We start from the raw sequence: 20,495 nt of genomic DNA on the forward strand, positions 1-20,495 counted from the left end.
GAACACAATAACTTTAAAGGCTTAAGGAAGGACATTTAATTATGTAGTCCTCTGTTCTCTGTCAGCGGGATAAATGTTCTAAACTTTTATCCCTGGTCAGGCGTTCTTCCCAGTAGAAGATCTGCTTAGAGAATAATGGATGATCCATGGTAATGCAGTATGACCTATTCTCTCAGTATGTTAATATTCATGGTGTTATGATTAATTTTACCCATTGCCTTAACCCACAAGCATATGCCAGCGGCTGCATACTGTGCATGGCTTGCATTTATTGGCTCCTGGCATCATCCTAAACTCAGTTTGTCTGGCTGTAAATGAGTGTAAATGGATACCTTAGTGGAGCAATGAGCATGTGTTTATTGAAAGTAATGCCCTGTCACAATCACAGCTGGCAAAAAGCAAGCCAGTATAACAGTGACATTCATTGTCTGCAGCAGAGAGAGCATTTTGTGAAACATAGTCCATTCCACAGGGTACATGTTAGTACTTGCTTGAGGCCATGCAGTCTTGACTGATGCGGAATGGTTGTTTTCCATGTGTACACTGAAGTGTGGTGCTGATGTTATGGATTAAATGGTTATCAGGAGCATGTTCTCAATTTAAATTAGTTGCTTAGTTTATCATGCTATCATGGCAGTGCTCAGGGCATGCATTTAGTTGTGTGTGGTCCTGAATCTCTTGTCCATTAATGGTTTATATTCTTTAATTTCATTTGATTTTGTTGATGTTAAATCAAGGCTGGTGTCATATTAAACCTCTAACATATAAGGGGGGGGTGAAATTGATATGGCTATAGTGAGCTGTTTGTCTTCCTGCACATTTTTTTTTTTTTAGTTGGCATCATAATGTGACTTGTGCTAATGATTCACATTATCACCTCAAGGAGCTATTGAGTTCTGCCAACCATGTTGCTGAGCACGTCTTTGTGACATGCTTTTCTTTGAGTTATTTTGGGGTTGTCTGGGCTGTCTTCGCCGACATCCATTTGCTGCAGAAAGAAAAGCCCCCAGCTTGAAATAGCATCTCTCCATTTAAGTGTTTTTGCCTCACCTCCACTCTATGAATTCCTAATGTATTTGAGTGTTGGTCTTTTCTCTAAAAACGCTGCTTGTACAGGAAGAACCAAACAAACAAAAAAGACTTGGATCAGAGCATAGTGAGTTCTTTCACCAAATACAGGTGTGTTGCATCCACTTTACAGTAGGCGTGGCCAATATGACCTAAAATTTCACTGTATTGGTGATGGTATTATATCACAGTATTACAAAAATGAAAGGCATACTCCACTCAAAACATGGTTCTACCTATTTTCACTCTGGTAGAAATGTAAGGGAACATATCATAAAAAAAGGGATATTATTGTTATGTTATTGTCTCCTGATAGGAATGACAATAGCTTATATGACAATAGCTTATAGGCCCACGTCCACATGGAAAGAGTAGCCTGCCCCATAATGTAGGTTAGGGATTCATTCTTAGAGTTAGACTAGTAATATCAAGCATCTCAACTGCATTTATTTGGCAGAAAACCCAAAGTATGTAATGGTAAATGGACTTCATACAGTGATTTTCTAGTCTCACTGGCCAGTCAAAGCGCTTTACAACACAAGCCAGCAATCACCCATTCACACACACATTTGTTCACTGGTGGCAGAGGCTCCAAGCAAGGTGCCACCTGCTCATCAGAAGCGATAACCAATCACACGCACACTGATGGCACAGCTATCGGAAGTAATTTGGCGTTTAGTATCTTGCCCAAGGATACTTCGATATGTAGACTGCAGAGACCACGGATCAAACCACCAACCCTCTCCATTATATAAGCACAACAGTCAGTCTGTCTGACTGAGTAAATGTACCAAGCACATTTACATACGGTAGCAACAGACACACAGACCGAAGCGGCACGCAGCAGAGGGGGCTTTCTTGTAACAACAAAACCAGCTGCGCTTGTGTTGCAGTATGAAGTGTGGAGATAACGTCAGGTCTGGCGAGGCGAGACGACACAAACAACAACGTTACAAACATTTTCTCACATCCAAGCTACTACTGTGGTTATTTAACTGGCTTCAAATGAGGCTTCTCTTGACTGTCCCTCAATATTAGATATGCTAACATTGCACCAGTGTGTGGGTCTACTAGATAGATGCTATGAGCCTCATTTGGCGCGAAATGTGCTAATGCCAAATTCAACAGGCTAACCAGAAAAAATATAAAGTAATGCAGCATAAAAATGGCAAAACTTCTAAGTCGGTATAGATCTTGACCTTGATTAGATTACCGCACACATATATAGCCTAGAGTTTTCTAGTTGTTGGTGTGGGGGCTTTTCCACCAAGTTAATCTGCCGTTTCTTCACTTCCTCAGATGGTGGTAGTAGATGAAGTACATATAGGGAAACTGCCCACCCCTACTTCATATAGAAGGCCACTGTCTACAGTGAAGTAAATCATTTTCTGATGCAGATTACTTTTTGCTGTTGCTGTGGTCAACATGAAAATGGGACCAATTATTACCTGCTTAGTAAGTTTGGCCCAAAGCAATATTAAAGACACCGATGGCATATACAGTGGGTAATGTGATCAAATACAAATGCCCCTGTAATTGAATCAGTTGTTCACAGCTCTGGATCACAATTTAGAACAGAAACAGCATCACTCTGAGTTTACTCAGAACATACCTAGTGATATTATTAACTGGCCTTTACAGATAGCACTCATAATAAAGACTGCTATTCCTAATCTGGATTTTAATTGTTGGTGTTGTATGTATGGTTTTGGCCTACCTACTATCCTAAGATGAAGAACAATAAAAAAGCAATAAACTGAATGATTGAGCCTATGATAAATAGTCTTGTCAGCCATGATCAGATACCTAAATGTAAAGCTGTTTGCTGGTTAGCATTGCTTAACTAGTCTTATTAAACTTCAACTTTTTCAGCTGCTGTTGCTAGAATACCATCTGACAGCGTGACGAAACATACTAGTTTGATAATCTGCAAAAAAACCAAAACCACCTCCATCATGCTGTGGAAAGTTACTGATGGGAAATGCTGAAGAGGCCATTATGAAGTGTTTCTATTTAAAAATGAATAAATAACCTTCAGCACAACAAGTTTATGTCAGCTCTTTTGCATCAGTTCTTGCGCGTGTCTGCTTACATTTGAATTCATGTATGAGTGGTGATTCGGTCACCGCCGGTTGACAATGCCATATAAGGAAACTTTAACACAACACAAATGCATTAAATGAACTGCTCTTTAAATTTGCCAGAAACTGTGTGTCTAGTGTTTCGTTTTGTATGTAAATCTTAAGCATTACCACCCTAATGAGATGAAAAGCTAATTTTCTTTCTTGCAGCATATTAGAGCTTCTTATAGAGGGGTACAATACTTTGCTTAACAAACCAATTCAGTAACTTTTGCAAAGTGGTGCTTGATAGCTTAATGGACCTCTCATTAAATAACTAACACCATTTTTCAAAACATGTCTTTTATAACCACCTGCTAGGCTCAAATGTCTACTGTACTTTTCATTTATGGTAAAACTACCTGACAGAAGCCTCCCTCAAGCTTTCTTATGTATAATTTCTTTGAGACTCAAATTACCACCACAAGCATGCTATTAACAAGAATTATTGGTTTAAAATTGTTAGAAAAATTGCTCCTCATACTCATGATCCCATGGCCATATTTGTCACTATCAAAAAGGATGAGTTTTCTGCATTACCACACTCCAAGTACAGGAGAGTTTGTGCAGAAAAGTGAGCACAGAACTCAAAGCAATTAAAACAGTGAACACAGAAAAGAAAGCAAAACACTTTCCTGTAGGCCTTGATGGAAGCCTTAACATCAGCTGAAATTCTGCCATGTCTCGGGACTTGAGGTTATTTTTGTATCAGATGTTGTTCTGTTTTGTTAAGGCCTTTTTTTTTTTTTTTTGCTTTGACCAGCCTGGGTGTCTGCTACTTTTTTTCAGCCAGTGGGAATTACAACAGCAGACAGTTTTTCAGTTGCACTTTTAATGCAACATGAGTCCCATATGTTTTGTTTTCATGATAAAGCAACAGTATCAGCAGCTCAAAAGTGCATTTTTTGTTTATGAAAGAATGACAAATTTCATGTACTTAAAAAAAAACCCAAAAACTAATTAATTCTGGTAACTACCATGCAGTATGTTGTCACAAGAGAAATTAGAAAATATCCAGAAAAGAGAGAAGTAATAAGTTGTCTTTTTTAAGGTGGGAAAATGACAAAGTTTGGGTTTGTGAAAGTGAAACTTAAATATGAGCTGTCTCATCACAAACATTTATTTATGAATGACTGAATGTAAGTTATTTAATGTTTCACTGTGGTGCCAGTATTTCTTGATAAATTAATAAGTGATCCCTGCCCTAGATTTGTCATTAGAAAGTTTTTAAGGAATGGGGTCAGGTTATCTTAGGAATTCCTTGGCTTAAAACCATCTGATGCTGCTAAATGGATGATAATGGGAGCTATGTAAAAACTGTTTTCCTGACATGCAAACAGGCAACAACTCATTGACAAATTTAACTTGCACAACTATTATCGTTCATGAACAAATGGTGTGACTGGAAGGGAGAATTATATTAGTTTATGACTGTGGTGCAACCTGATTAGGGAAATTAAAGCACATTCTTCACAGAAACCAGTTTTGATGTTTATTTTATATTGCCTTCAGTCTGTCAAGGGAAATTCAACATCCCTTCAAGTGGATAAACACGGTACATCCTACAGTAATATCAAAATTGCATGAGAGGAATAGTGTTTACTGCATCTGATTTAGGCACGCAAAAAGTAACTAAGTTATACATCTGAATAAACATTAGATTTGTTCTTTTGTATGTATTGCGCTGGAATGTTTTAACGTTTTAGTCTCATGATACAGCACGTTTACATTACAGTAGGGGCTAATAGATATTTGGTTTTAGCATTTAGCATAACATTTGGTATAAAAAGATATCTTTGACTAATTCTTGGATTTCTATTCTTCTTTTTTTATCCATATAGCACTTTACTCCATCATACTGTTTTGTGTCTTCCTATGGATCCCCTTTGTTTATTTCTACTATGAAGAAAGGGATGACGACAACGTGAACAAATGCTCGGTAAGTATGCACCTTTCTCCTACAGACAGCACCGTGGCCTGCTTAAATGCAGTGCAGAGGTATTCAAATTTCATTCTCGTGATTCAGGTCTGACCAATATGTAAATGCAAAAAAAATGGCCCGAAGTAGTTTCAGTTGATCTCCCCAGCAAGTGCCGGTCAACATGAACACATTTATTTGCACACGTTTTACATGACAAACGGTGAAAGAAAAAGTCCATTCTTCCAGTTTTACTTAGTTTTCCCTTAAGCTTCTTTAGCTTCAGTTTTTTTGTGCCCTGGAAGTGAAGAAGCAACATCTCATTTCAACTGTATTGTTTATAGATGAAATGACCAGTGAACATTAACTTAAAACCTAAAAGTAGTTCATCAATATTCTCTTTGTATAATTATATAATCATATACAGTAAAAGCTGTCCTAGAACTGTCAGGATCTATGGTATCATGCCATTTGTCCACCTGGCTGTCGAGTAAATAGTATTCTGACCAACTGTTCAGACAGGAAATAAACACATGTCCTTATTTATTTATTTATTTATTTATTTTACTTTGTTTACTTCATTTGCAATTTTTGTCACACCCAAAAATAACAAGTATGCATCTGAAAATCATTTAGTGGTGGTGAAAGATGAGAACCCTGCTGCAAAAAATGTAGGTTCCAGAACATTAAAAAACGTTTATTGCTGTTTCATGAGGTAGGAAATGCTGTCAGCATGTTTTTATGACCATGAAGATACAGACAATACTCTTAGAATGTGTTTGTGTTTAAAATGAAAACCTAAACTTTGCAACACATGCTTGATAAATTTAAGGAGAAAAAGACTAAAATGAATGAATATTTCTATAATACTTTGTGGCAGTAAAATTGTCATGTTGTCAAACCCTTGCACTAATGCATCTATACAATAAATTGTAGGCTGCATATTGTCACCTGAAATTTGACACATATTTAAATCCCTGTCTTCAGAGGTCTTTTTGGTGAGTGATGTACCCGACAGTAGCTATCGCATAGTGTCTTTTCTCCCTTCTTTGTGTCAGTTTTGAGCTGACAGAGGCAGTTTCTCTCTCAGACAGGGAGGTCTTTTGTATTGTTACTTTAAAAGCACCTTGAATAGCACTGGGAGTGACTTCTTATCTCTGCCAGGTCAAACTGGATCTACACTCACTCTATATCGCTCTCACTCACCATAGTCCTTAGCTAGACACAGTGTGACCCCCTTCCCTCACTCACAATGAATAATAATATTTGACTTCACGGCCACGATTGACCAATTTAATTTTTTTTTCTTTTATTACAGCAAGTGAAAAACGCTCTGAAGTACACAGTTGGATTTGCCATTGTCTGCGTCGTGCTCCTTTTAATTGGGTAAGTTGGAGACATGGATGGCTTCTTCTGCTTCAGTACACGATAGGTGGAAGGGGGTGTGGATATGTCATTGTGTTCAGTTAATGAAAGGAGGACCCCTTCAAACAGCTACAGTGCCATTTGTCTGGCCATGATAAGCCATTCAAGACAAAAAAAATTGTGTACGTCTGTCTAAATATAGGTTTTATTCTCGTCTATCAGGTTCTAACCTCAGTTCCTTCTTTTCTAGATTTACAAAGCACACGTGGAGGGAATATTGAGTCTTTTTCTTGGCATTCTATCTACAAATCTATACTGATGCACATTCTCAGCGATGTCCCATTTATCATCCAGTTAAAACTGGTTGTGTTCAGCAGCACCCACAGTGCATAACAGACTTCCTTTGCAGCCATGACAGCAACATGCATGCAGTTCAGCCTATAGGATTTAATGTGCTTTCTAAACCATTAAATGGTGCATTTGAGGAAGGCTTACCTGCTTTGGGAAAATAAAACACACATGACTATATGCTCTTCCAACTTAAAGTTTGTAAGTTAGGACTTTTTTTTATAGACAGAGGCAATTCTGCCCCTCTTTTACCTCATGAACTGGAACTATTGGGGCTTTGTTCTGGCAGTTGTTTCTTTGGTCCTTTGATTTTCAACAACATGATAGCTTTTATCCTGGACTGCTTTTCTGACGCTGGGAGACATAATGGCTTTGTTCACTTGTGACTGTTCACTCAGTAGGTCTTTTCTTGATGGCTTTTGTTTGTTGTCTTTAAACCAGACAAGGTGTTTCACTCCTGAAATGACCCCTGATCTTTCATTGCTTTGGGTTTTTTTATTTTTTATTTATTTTTCAGTTTTTGCCACTGCAAATAGTAACTTAACAAGTCATTTAGTTTCTTATCCAGCCTAATTTAAAAGATACTGATTAATGCTTTTCTGAATGGCATCACCTGTGCCTTCAAAGAAAATTGCCCACTTTTGCAGACTTTTTTTGGAGGACCAGAGCATGTGGCTATTGGTAATGAGGGACCTTCAACTTGTTTTTGGAGCCTGCCTGCAGTGTTCTGCACCAGCTGGAGCCAGGCCACTGAAGATGGACCAAAACATGAAAATAAAACTTGAACGCTATTCGAGATGGTGACTAGCCCTAAATGTTTCCATGTTTGTTATTTGAAGAAAATGCCTTTTTAGAGTTAAGTTGGAGAAAGTTACTTTACTGCAGACACATCTGTGAAGTGTTGGACAAGGGTGAAGGTCACTTTGATGAGATGTCTTTTCCTAAAATGACAAATAACATGACTGAAGGGAAGCGCATGAAAAAAATTAAGTGCAAGTGCAGACCCCTGGGGATATCCACATGATAGTGGGGCAGATGAGGCGTATTGAGACTTGAAATTCAATTTTTTGCATATGAGGCAAAGGGAAATCTCTGAGATGCTGATGTAATATCTTTCACCTCTCCTGGTGAAGGTTTTTTGGACTAACTGATTTTTAACTTCCTAAAAGAATCCCTTGGATTCACAGAGCAACATATTTATTAGATTTTTTAGATGCTAAATACTAAGAAGGATTCTGGACCATTTCTCTTTAGCCTGTCAACAAGGATTTCAAGATCAATCCAATCAAAGCTTGCACTGAAATTGAGCACAAATGCTGTTGACCTTTTCTCCACATTAGCTTACATAAATATAATAAATATACTGGTTGTGACAGCACAACTGTCAATTTTTTTTTTTCCCCCAACGAGATCGAGGAGCTTCAACTTAGGTATTTCTATCCAGTATACCTATAGAACTTTAGATTAAAAGGACACCTTAGAAATTCTATAGGTCTGCCTATATAGGCAATGGGTCTAGATGGCTAAATGTAATTACAATTATTGCTTAATATAATTAGGAGCTAACAGGATGGGAGGGAATTTTATTCCTCAAACATCTACCTTTTCAAGGAAACAGGATTAATGGTTTAACATCTGGTTGATTGGACGATGGTCTTATACCTTTATGGGGCACAAAAATAAAAACCTTGCACGAAGAAGTGCTGAGATCGCTCAGCAGGCCATGACAGTCATGGTTAATAGCACTAAATGTGAAAGGCCATAAAAGTTTAGATTTTATGCAGCTTATGTTTTTATTGTGTTTCTTCCTCGAATAAATGGAAAAGGATAGGAGGGAATGCAGGGCTTAGAGGACTGTTCATTGTGTTAAGAATAACAGTCTCTCTCTCTCTCTCTCTCTCTTTATATATATATATATATATATGTATGTATGTACACACACATGTATATATGTAAGGGATAATGTAGAGTGAGCAGGGATAGCAGAGTGATGATCTCATCCTGTTGGGTTTTATTTCTCCATAGGAACCTGCTTGTCATGGTTAGAACACGGCTTACTACTACAGCATTCAATAATGTGACACAAGACAATGATTAAAACATATTTTATTGATTTAAAATTAGCCTACTCTCTTCTACCACTGCTCTCACTACACAGCAGCACTGAAAGTAAACACGTACGTTCCATGGCAACCGCCTCTCACTGTGTGCAGGCTGGCAGGCAGGATAACTTATTTCTTTACAATTATTTTGCGTAATCATGTCAAATTTGGAGACGTGACAGGATAACCTGGACCTGAGAGAGACGTAGCTGGCAACAGAGTTTGGTTTACCGCTATTATTTTGTACTGATGGATAAAAGGCCCACAGTAGCTGATTTAGGCACTCAGCGTCATACATTTCATAATCTGTTTCCATTTTTTCTCCACTAACCAGTCTTTTAGCATGTTAATCGCCCATGCTGTGTTTTTCTTTGTGTTTTTTTCGTGTCTGTCAGCTTCAATCTGGTCAATCTCTGTGAGTAGCTTTACATGTTGGGCTGTGGTGGAACGACTCAAAACACGCACACACACACACACAGGTGTTTTCTTCATTTTCCTGAAACCATCACTGCCAGTACAAAGACTAAACTTCAGCATTTTGTGCACTGGGGACAGTGACAGCCTAGAAGTAGCTTTTTTCCTGACTTCTAAATTACATTGTCATTGTTTTCAGAGCCTTTGTTCCACTTGAGGCCCCTCCTGGTCAGAATTCCACTCAATGGGAGAAAGTGCAGTACCTCTTTGAGGAGCTTGGGAGTAGTCGTAAGTATATCCTCTTTGGAAGATACTCCGGTGTAGCTTTTGTGTGAACTCTGCAGCAACAGCACTCAACACTCTCTGTAGCAGTTAACATCGCCATGACAACGATGTTGGCAGTAGGGAAATAAGCTACATTAAAAGCACATTTACCTGGAGATAGGATCGCTGTGAATGATATCCAGCTACACTTTATATTCAGGGTCGCAAACTATTTATTCATTAATAGAAAATTAATTCAAAAATAGGAAATATTACACTTGTAATAATGTATTGTAGCCTATTCCTAACATGAGGTGTGTTGGGGACCCTGCACTACATTTGTCCAAGGGCCAGAATATTTCCAAGCAGACACCGTGAGGGCCGAATTTTTGAATTTAAAAAATGTAAATTAATTTGCCTGTTATTGTTAATTTTTTTCTCACTTTCTTACAAAATTCTTTTGTTTATGAGAATATATCAGTGCGAACAAAAAACATTGAAAATACACAACAATAACAAGATACTTAAGTTGAAACTGTGGTGAGTGCTCAATACAAAACCTACAGTTCAACTACCAATGAATGAGTCCCTATCTCAACAAAAAAAAAAGCTTCTTCAGGATCCCATGAAGCAAACAAAAATACTCAGTTTGAGACTCAATACAACAGTTGGCCAATGGAAATAAACCCAAGTGACACAGACAATCTTTGTGAGTCTCCACGAGTACCAATTTCTGTACAACAGGTGAACTAGACTTCTTGGCTCATTGCCAGGGGTTGGCAAAACGCTGATCGCTCTCACGACAGACTAGGCCTCTTCCACTGATGGGTTATGCTAGATGTCCGTATTATCTGAATTCATTAGCATTCTACTGGCTGGATGGAAAGCTTTGACTGGCCAGATGTGACCTGTGGGCCGCCATTTGACCATATAGGCTCAGTCCGGATTGACTTGCTGAGGTCTTGACTTATAGAATCCGTGGTCTACAGGTTTGTTTAGGCAGAGTGGGAAGCAGGGAACACTTTGTACTTTACATATTTACATATTTACACGTCTCAATTTTTTAAAAATCAGGGTTGTATCTCAACCTGCACCTTCCTTGATTTAGTTGGTCAAACATTACAGTGGGGCAATCAATCATATAAAGTGCTTAGGTGGACAGGAAATGACATTCATTTGATATTCCCAGATGTTACTGTCCAGTCCTTATTGTGGATTCACTGCTTCCATTCACTTTTCCAGCAAGTCCTCACTAAATTGCTCAATAGCTATCCACCAGTGTTTCAGAAACAGTCACTTTATAGCCGATGTGTCAGCATGCACTAAGAAATGAAATCACTCAGTTAAAATAAGGTAATATTGATCCCAACACTGTGGTGACACCCTCCTTGGGCATCTTCACTTGATGAACGGAACATTTCCGGTGCTTATACTCATGCTAATGAAGGACCATTGCCAAATGTGGACTTCTAACAGTCCTCTGGCCTTTTGCCATCTGGGGATCAAGGAGGAAGTTGAACCATCTGCCTCTCTTCACAATAGTGGACCCCTACATGCTCCCCCTAACCTTCCTTCCTTGGCACAGGGGGAAATTGCTCGACTGCTGAGGAGGAAATGTGAGGATCATCCCTTTTCTAATTCCCCATCTCTTCTCTCTCCAGATGGGAGGTTAATTGTGTAAAGGAAAGGCACTTTTGCCACATAACCCTGCTGACTGCTTTGCAATGACTGTTCATTAGGGCCACTACGTCTTTAATGGCTCCAACTTTACATATGTTCCAATCTTTCAACGTTGCCCGAATTTGCTTCAGATCAGTAGCTATTAATGTTGGTATTCATGACCATACATTACAGTCTTGTATTTCTGGCCATGCCTGAAGGAAGAGTGGAGTGGGAGGGAGTCCACCTCTTACTAGGAAGTGTACTTGGGCAAGATATGTAGATACTTTCCTGTCTATCCCCATTATCTTTGAGAAAAAAACAAACAAACTCATACTGACTCTGAAATACACATATACATGTGTATTTCCCAGGTGTAATAGCAAATCTAAACAACAGCAATTATGTCTACCAGTTTTTTTACTTTCTTCACTCCTCATAGCTCACAGCCATTAGTATCCATTCATTTTACTATAATTTGTCAATGAACTTGATACAACTTGTTACTTCCATATTATGTAATTGCATCATTATGGATAAAAGAAATGCAGTACAAATCAGTCTGTGTCGCATTATCATGCCACAATAATTTAAGTTTGAGAGTCTAAAAGTATGAGCTATTCGCTAGACTGTAAGTCATTCTTGTGCAGAAAATAGCAATTCAGAGTGCCCACTACCCAGCTTTCTCTGAGTCTCTGGGTGGGGTCCTGGAGAGGACGTAAGAAGACGTAGGAAAAAAAGGATTTTCTCTTTCCTGCATTTAATTGCATTAAATTAAACTACTCTTTGTTGCTCTCTCTCTCTTACATTTTGCTGTATTTGCATTGTGCCTACATAGAACACTAATGCTAATGCAACCCTGACTTTCATCTATATCTGCTTTCAAAGTTTCACAGACCACACATCCTTTTGTGTAAAATCAGATTCTTATGCTTTTAGACCTGTCAGTAATCCATTCTGAGAGAATGGGGTTGAAACATTTCATTGTAATGAGCTGTAACTCATAAATGAGACACCACTTACAGTGTATTAATACATTTGCAGAACTATGCAGTTTTTAAGTTCTGAATGCAGTCATTTTTGCTTTCGGAGTCTTGTATAGTTTTAATTTAATTGAACCTTAATGTTTCTTTAGTTAATAATTTCTGTACGCACAGAGTACATTGTCAAAGATTGAGCTTTGCTTGCTGGATTATAAAATAACATGGGTAAAAACTGAAGCTGTTATTTTTTAAATGCATTTGAGACGGATTCACAGTTAAGGAGTTGAAGTGAATTTGTGATTTTGTGCTGTCCCTCAAGTTTGCGATGCCTCATCTGTATTAACATGGCATCCTTCAATTGTGAGTTTAAAGCTACAATATGCCTAAAATATTTCCATAAACACAGCCTACAATCTTTTCCCATTTCCCAGACCATGTGATTTCTTTTTCAGCTTTACCCATACAAAGAGAAAAAACTGTGACTGTATCTGTAACTTTGCCAGCTTTGCAATAAGCCTCCATATGCTGTTGTGTGACAGTATGTGGTATTGTTGCCATCATACAGTATACTATATCCCATCCCTTGAGCATACAGCTGCTTCCTACTTGCTTTTGATGATTCTGTCATTCCACAGAAGTAGGGTGCTTGGGCTAAAGGAGCTCCTTAATAAACACCTCTCTGTACAAGTCTCATGCATGCACACAAGCCTGAAGGGCTATATGCAAGCTGAGATAAGAGCTACCTCATTCCATTGCAGTTGGAATCGAAGCCGTACAGATGTGGAAGCACCACTGATAATAGACAATATTCCCTCTGTTTAATCCCCGGAAAATCTGCTCAAGAAACCAAGAAGAGTGGCAGCAAACATCTATCCTTTGCTTTGTGTAGAGTTCATGAACAGAATGTTCTCCATGCAGAACATGGAGCTATTGTCTATTTTACCAAGCTCACCACTAAACAAAGGCAGCAAAATCGCAATGAAACACTCGGGAATAGGAAACATGTATTCAAATGTTAATGTTCAGCCCAGCTGTCAGACTTCAAAGTTTTCTTTTTGCATACAATACAATAGGGAGCAGGCATATAAATTTATCTCCATTTTCCACCCCTTTGTCCTGCTGCTTGTGAAATGCCTCTAAAAGAAAGTGATAAATGTTATAAACAGGCCAAATTATACATGCCCTGAATACTGACTTAATATTCCCAATCAAGTGGCACTGTCAAGGAGAAAGGCAAGCAGAGGGCCACCTATGCCCGAGCTGACAGGTGGGCTGGACACCATGAAGTTGCTGCTGAGAAGATGCGGGATATCTATAAAGGGACAACCGCATAGGTTTTTACATGGAACCCTATAACAGGTGGGATCTTGCCAGGGGAGAGAGGCAATCAGTCTCTCCATCAATCCCTGTCTTCTAACTCCAGCTCTGACAGCTGGTGTGACACCTACTGTTGCCCTTGCCTGATGGGTGGTCCCCTTTCTGCCTCAATCAAAGGTGACACGCATCAACTCAACCTACATGCATTGAAAGATCCAGCTGTTTAAAAACTGATCGTGATCTGTGTATGAAATGACAATGATGAGATAAAACTGTGACCGGATGTGTCTTTCTAGAGGAAGACTTTGCTGCAGTGTATTCATTAGTGGCAGATGTCAGAATACCAACATGACTCATTGTCCTTGTGAAAAACATTCTTTAACAGACAATCTTAGCACAGAGACGCATCCTGGTAGTTCAATATCGACTGTGTTCTTGGAGTGAGGCGTGCGATCAAAACTCTCAATTTTAAAATTTCTTTCTGGGCACTCATTGTTCTGTCTGAAGTGTTGTAGTCTTCTCTCAACAACTGCTGGTGTCAGTTCACCTCAATAATTTTCTACTTACCTTCATGGTATCTTGCCATGTGGTATCATTACTGTATAAGCAGAGGTTTTGTGATATCTTAATGGTATATAATATATAAACAAGCAAAAATGCATTACATGTCCAAAGGCTGGGAGACACAAAAGATGAAAAAAAAAAAAAAAATCAAAATGAAACCAAGATACCAAGACTTTCACTCCCTAATATGGTTCAAGCTTGAAAATGCGGGATCCTACATTTTTCATGATTCATTAAAATCATCTTTGCACGCCCTTCTTACCTGGTTAGTTGTCTCTTTTTTCCAAGTATGCGCCCAATTTTTGTAGCAGTCTTTTCTTAAGAAATTGTAACCAAACCCAAGCTAATAACATGCAGTAACTATGACATCATACTTGTAGTTTCTTCAGACTTGATGAAAGTTGTTTGGAGAAGAAGACATTATACAACTGTTTTCACAGGCTGAGTTGTACTCTGCATTAAGAGTAAACTCACTTTATTTGCAAAATCAGTAGAGTGCCCTATTAAATCTCACACACATTATTTATTTTCAGAAACAATGTCCCAGTTACTCAGTTCAAAGACTTCTCTAGACATTTTTATGCTTAAGCCAGCTGAGGCCGTGGCCAGAGGCATTATGTTTTTGTGTTGTCTGTCCATCTGTACATACGTACATATGTATATACATATCTGTCCTATTCTTGTGTATAAGATAGCTCAGGAATGCCTTGTGGGAATTTCTTCAAATTTGGCACAAATGATCAGTTGGACTCAAGGATGAACTGATTAGAATTTAGTGGGCAAAGGTCACTGTGACCACACAAAACCATTATGACCATAACTCAGTAATTCATAGGGAAATTATTGATAATAGGATAAAATGAAGAAGTGATGACATTTTATATTCAAAAGGTTAAAGGTCAGCCTCACTGTGGCATCTTACTGTTCTGCAGAAACACTTTAAGGCCATTATTCAGCACCATAAGTTAGAAACAGAAGGGCAGACTGTGACCATATTTCACATTCAGTCAGATGCTGAATTGGTGACACTAATCCTGGGTGCCCACCTTAAACTACGGTGATTGTATAGATCATGTGCCTCATTTTGAATTTGTAGCTTCTTTGCAGCAACGTCCTTACCTGAAGCATGTAGTTCACCACAAGCTGATTGGTTTTACAGATATTGAGCTTCAGGTGATTGTCGTTGCACCATGTGATGAAGCTCTCTATCAGTCCTCTGTTCTCCTCTGGAATAATAGTCTCTTAGTGAAGAAAGCATGTTTCAATTATCCACTGAAATCATATAGTTTATACACACACACACACACACACACACACACACATATAGTAAAATTCCTTCCAAATCTTCACCATATATATTATATGAGTCTGGATGTAAATGCAGCTAACCTGGAGGTGATAATGCTGTTTTACTGGTTTATGATATAATGTTGAAAACTCACTATTTTTAGTATCCATCTGCCTTCATTAGAATTGCCTATGGAAGTTGCACATCAAACTCCATTGATCACACCCGTGAAGATAGCGGTTGTTTCCTGTCCCAAATGCTAGCTGACTAAGTAATAGTGCTACAGTAATAGTAGCTGACATTAGCTTGATAATATATTTTTTTTCCATCCACTTCCTTCCATTGTACCAGGTTCAATTTTGTAACAGCAGTTTTAACTCTGTGCATTAAAGTAATTTGTGTCTCACCAAGAAACATAGCACTCCCGTTCCTTTTGATTTATATGCACTGCACAGCGGGGGGATTTAGAGCAAACTACATTATGTCAAACAGTCTTTATGAGATTTTTCCATTGTATTTTCTACAGGAGTGTGGCAGTGAAATTTTAGATGCAGCTTTAGAATATTCAAGGCATTTAGATACAGCGTGTCTCATTACATATGGTCGCCAGTGTATGGTTTGAATGCTGGAAACATATCAGCTGTCAGTGTTGAGTTTGAAAAACACACTGCTGACTGAAATGCTATCAAAGTGCACACAAGAAATTAGGCTCTTGATAGTTTGCTCATGTGGCAAAGAGTCCATTGCTATTTTTTTGTCCAAAACTAAGGTCAAATCTCTAATAGCTTTCCTGTCATTTCACCTGCAGATGGTCTACCTGCTCTGTCCTTCTCCATCAGCTCCTTGACCTTGATTGGCATGCTGGCAGTGATCACTTACACGGTGAGTTGGGACTAGTGGTTGATATTGTTTCATGTGTTCAGTGGAGCTTTATTTGCACAGCAATTAAGGCAAATCATCCAATGGGGTGTTCCAAATGTTGCCAGCCCTGTAGCTGAATAGGACCTGTGCCTGTTGAGACATATGACATGATGAAAATGTTGTGAGGTATGAAGGAAGACAAAATAGAATAATCTCCCTTGTCTGATTTACCCTACAAGATTTTTCACTGAGTATGTCTTGGCTGATAATACATGTTTTTGTAAAATATTATTTGACATGCAGAGCACTATCTTGAAGGGTTTTTTTTTTTTTTTTTGTTTACCAATGGTTTCCCATCCTCTTGGCTGAGATGTACCTGCTGATGGAGTGGCCTTTCAGTATTAGTAATGCCTTGTGATTTTAGAGCTCTGGCACTCAATTGCTCAAATTGCTCAGGCTGGTGTCTTTCACCCAAGACTTTTGCATGATGTATGTGCACCCTTCCCTGACTTATCAACCACTTATCTGCTGCCTATATATATATATATATATATATATGTATATATATGTATATATATATATATATCTACCTCAGTGTCCATTAATATATGCCTATATTTTGATTCCCTCAGCATTCTGCAGGTTTTCATTTTTTCCTTGATCAGAAAAATTGACTGTGCTGTAACACTTGTTAATGCTGTCCATTTTTCATCGCCGTTATCTTGGTAACTAGACTGTGAATATTCCCTGGAGGTGGTGGTGCTGGTGTCAGGGTGGGAGTAACACAGAATAGTGCCTACTGGGGAAAAATGCAGAAAGAAAAAAAAAATCTACTTGGGTATCAACCCAGGGACTGAGAGTAAAAGTGACAGCCAACCCCAATCTATCTAGTTTCTATTGAGCTCAAAGAGTCCTATTTGACAAATTACACAACAATTGAATGTGGAGCTCTTAATGAATAATACACAACCTAGTCAAGTAAATTGCAGAACCAGTCTCCCTTAAGGACATGTAATTTGTCTCAGTAGGAATTTTATCCACTGTTCTCTCACTTTGCTTTTCACAGTTCGGTAAAGAGTGGATAATTACCTGTATTTGGAGGATGGAAATGCCATCAGATTTTCACTGACCCCATGTTGCTGCTGAATGCCCTGTGGAAAAAAAAAACTCCCAGTGTGTCTTTGTTTTTGATATTTCTTGTTTTGATGAAGTCAATCAAAGAAACCAGGCCTTCAGGCAACAACAGCAGCTTTCCCACCCTCTTTTATTCTCACAGACACAAATGCAGAAGCTCTTTTAGCACACTTTTTATCCTTTCATCTACTTCATTTGCTCTCTCCCATTCCCTCTGTCTACAAGTGGCAAAACTCCTTTTGCTAGCACCCATATTTCCAAAGAGATGTGTGATTTATCATTCTTTACTATGTGTATGTTACTATTAAGCCTGATTAACTTAATGGAATCTAAGTGACGGGTTACATAAGCAGTGGAAATATTGTCCATGACTCTTGTGCTAATTTATCACTACTCTTTGTGCAGAAGCTGCCATCTACCCTTAATGCAAACAACTCTCTAATGTAAACAGTGTATTACACTGCAGTCTAGTGCACTTAAAATGAATACAAGGTGAAGCCAGTAGTAGCTTTTGCTGCATTTTTGGTCCTTTTTTTGCACTTTCTCTGGTGCATTGAAATTTATTTCTCACAGAGGCATCCTTAATAAGCAAATAATGTCTTCTGGTTTAACTCAGTTTGGTGTCTGTTCATGTTTTCTGGCGCAGTAACAGTCCTGTAACTACAGTATATCGAATAGAGCTCAATCTTAGAAGAGATTATAGGAAAAATAATATTGTTCAAAGGGTCAACATATAGGGCAAATGATGGATGGTCTGCAAAATTAGCAGGATACTCTTCAAACTCGTGGCATTGTCAAGTTATATATCGTGAGAAATAGTATTGATCAATATGGAAAAAAGTATTGCGATCATATTTCTTGCCAGATCACCCAGCCCTACTATAAGCTATCGTTTTGAAACTTGATAACAGCAAATGACTGTCTGCAAGATCCAGCAACCTCTAGGCAAATGGAAAGACAGAGGAGCTCAGCTGTGTTGCGCAGCTGCAGAAAAACATTTTGACATTTTCTCATTTAGGTTATTGATGTTTAATAATATGACAGGCCTATATTTAAAAAATAATTCGACCAATCATTAGTCAGAGCTTTCCTTAAAGCTACCACCTATTATGTCTGTTGCATTATCTTATCAGCGATGTGCAAGGAGACTTTTAAATGAAACAAAGATAAACACACTGCAAATGAATGCTGTAACATAAAAACCTCTTTAAGCAAATTGTGACGTGATTCTGGGTTGTATCAATAAATCTGACTTGAACTGCAGGGACTTATTAGCACTCAGTCAGCTGATACCAAAGGTTTTCCTAAAAAATGATGGTATCATCAGCATAGAGGGACATTTTTTATTTCTGGAAACCAGCCTTAATACCCCGCACCAGAGGGACGCACCTAGTCTCTCAATGACAAATTGGGTACCTCTGCAGCTGCAAAAAACTTCAATCCCTTTCTGAGAACTGAGTCACACAGGGAGGCATATAAGAAATATTCAATAAATATATCCCTCAGGTTAAATTTGAAAAGATAGACTCTAGACTATTGAAAAACTGCTCGGCAGGGCAAGACACAGCAGCAGAGTTTTTGTAGAAACTTTTTGCCAATCAGGATGAGGTTTAGCTGTCTATAAACGTTATGGCAAGTTATGACCTAAAACAAGTAGACCCTTTTCACGGATGACATTTTGACTTATCAATACAGGAAAAACACAGTTGGATTTAATAACAGTTATCCGGTTGTTGTTGTGGGGACATTTCCAACAAGATAATCCACTTGGTCTTCCCTTCCTCAGAAAGTAGGAAAAAAGCCTTTTGTGTTTATTCTCGCAGGCCAACAACAGAGAAATTGGCGTGCGGTGCTTGCAATTTTACTTTCGCGTATTCATGTTACCTGAGTCGGCTTTGGCAAGGGAAATAGTAGTCAGTGAACGTAACGTTTTCGAGTATATATGTAGCCCTCTGCCAACTTGTACCGCAGTAGTGCACATAATTTTTAAAATGCTAAAACATTTGTCACAGTAATGACAGTAATGCTAAATCCATGCTGTGTCAGAACGGGACGACTGGTGAAGGTGACAAAAGCGGTATACTGCTCACCCCTACCCAGTAGGCAAACTGCAGGGGACCAGTGATGTCCTTCTGGTGATCCAACACCAGTCTCTCAAAGGATATTAGGACATTGAGTCCTGAGATAGAAGGTGATGATGGTTGAGTGTCAAAAGCAGGGGGGGACTTCACACAGCTCCAGTGATCTGTTGAAGATTTGTGTGAAGTTGGGGGCCAGCTGGTCAGCACAAGCATTCAGACACAAGGGTGACACATCATCTGGGCTTGGTGCCTTCCTCATCTTCTGTCTCAGAAAGACCTCACGCACATCCTCCTCACAAATCCTGAGTGCAGGTGGGAGGTCAGTGTGTGTGTGCCTCGTTGGTCCATTTGCTCACAATCTTGACTGTAGGTTTAACAGATTTTAGTTTATGCCTGTAAATTGGGAGAAGATGGACTATTAACTTTAATGATGACTGTGTTCCATCTGGTGAGCCCTGTCTGATATTGTTCATGCTCACTCACTGACATGGCTTACGTGGACACTTAATGGAATGGAGCCATTGTTAAGGTTGTTATTTGCACCTCTGCTTTTCCTGCTTTGACAAGTCAAAATGTCTGATGTGAAGAGACTCTTTTTGTCCACTGAGATGACACTCAAGAAGAGTATGTTTTACCCTTCTAGCCAAAAGCTTTGCTCTAAGTTTTCAGTCTATGTCAGGCAAACATCTGCTGGTCTGCCCTGTTTCAATATGTTGGACATGGCAGTAACAACACTATGAGGGAGAAACCCAGATTCAAAAGAGGCAGACAATGTTTGAATTAGGCCAGGTTGAAGGCTCTGTAAAGCATTGTAAAAGTCAGGCTGTCAGGGCCATTGACCTTATTATTTTGCTGGTCATTGCACCACAATGTGCTTATGCATAGCAGGTTTGTTGAATTTGTGTTTCTGTTTCTGCAATGCTTGAGGGAGAGAATCATGTTGATAGTTTGACTCAAATTTGAGCAAACACACTTTAATAAAACACTTGAAAAGATCTTTTAATGCCTG

At 38.7% G+C, this 20,495-nt stretch overlaps 1 protein-coding gene across 1 annotated transcript in view; it reads left to right on the forward strand.

Moving 5' to 3' along the window:
- lmbrd1 (LMBR1 domain containing 1) overlaps window positions 1-20,495 on the forward strand; it is a 59,205-nt gene that overhangs the window by 12,768 nt on the left and 25,942 nt on the right. Inside the window, exons 4-7 of the mRNA XM_041947427.1 lie at window positions 5,030-5,127; window positions 6,425-6,492; window positions 9,535-9,623; window positions 16,219-16,292. Coding sequence (XP_041803361.1) covers window positions 5,030-5,127; window positions 6,425-6,492; window positions 9,535-9,623; window positions 16,219-16,292 — 329 coding nt within the window. The remainder of the gene's footprint in view (window positions 1-5,029; window positions 5,128-6,424; window positions 6,493-9,534; window positions 9,624-16,218; window positions 16,293-20,495) is intronic.

Source organism: Chelmon rostratus, chromosome 11 (genome assembly GCF_017976325.1).
Source record: "Chelmon rostratus isolate fCheRos1 chromosome 11, fCheRos1.pri, whole genome shotgun sequence".
NCBI classification, from domain to species: Eukaryota; Metazoa; Chordata; class Actinopteri; order Chaetodontiformes; family Chaetodontidae; genus Chelmon; species Chelmon rostratus.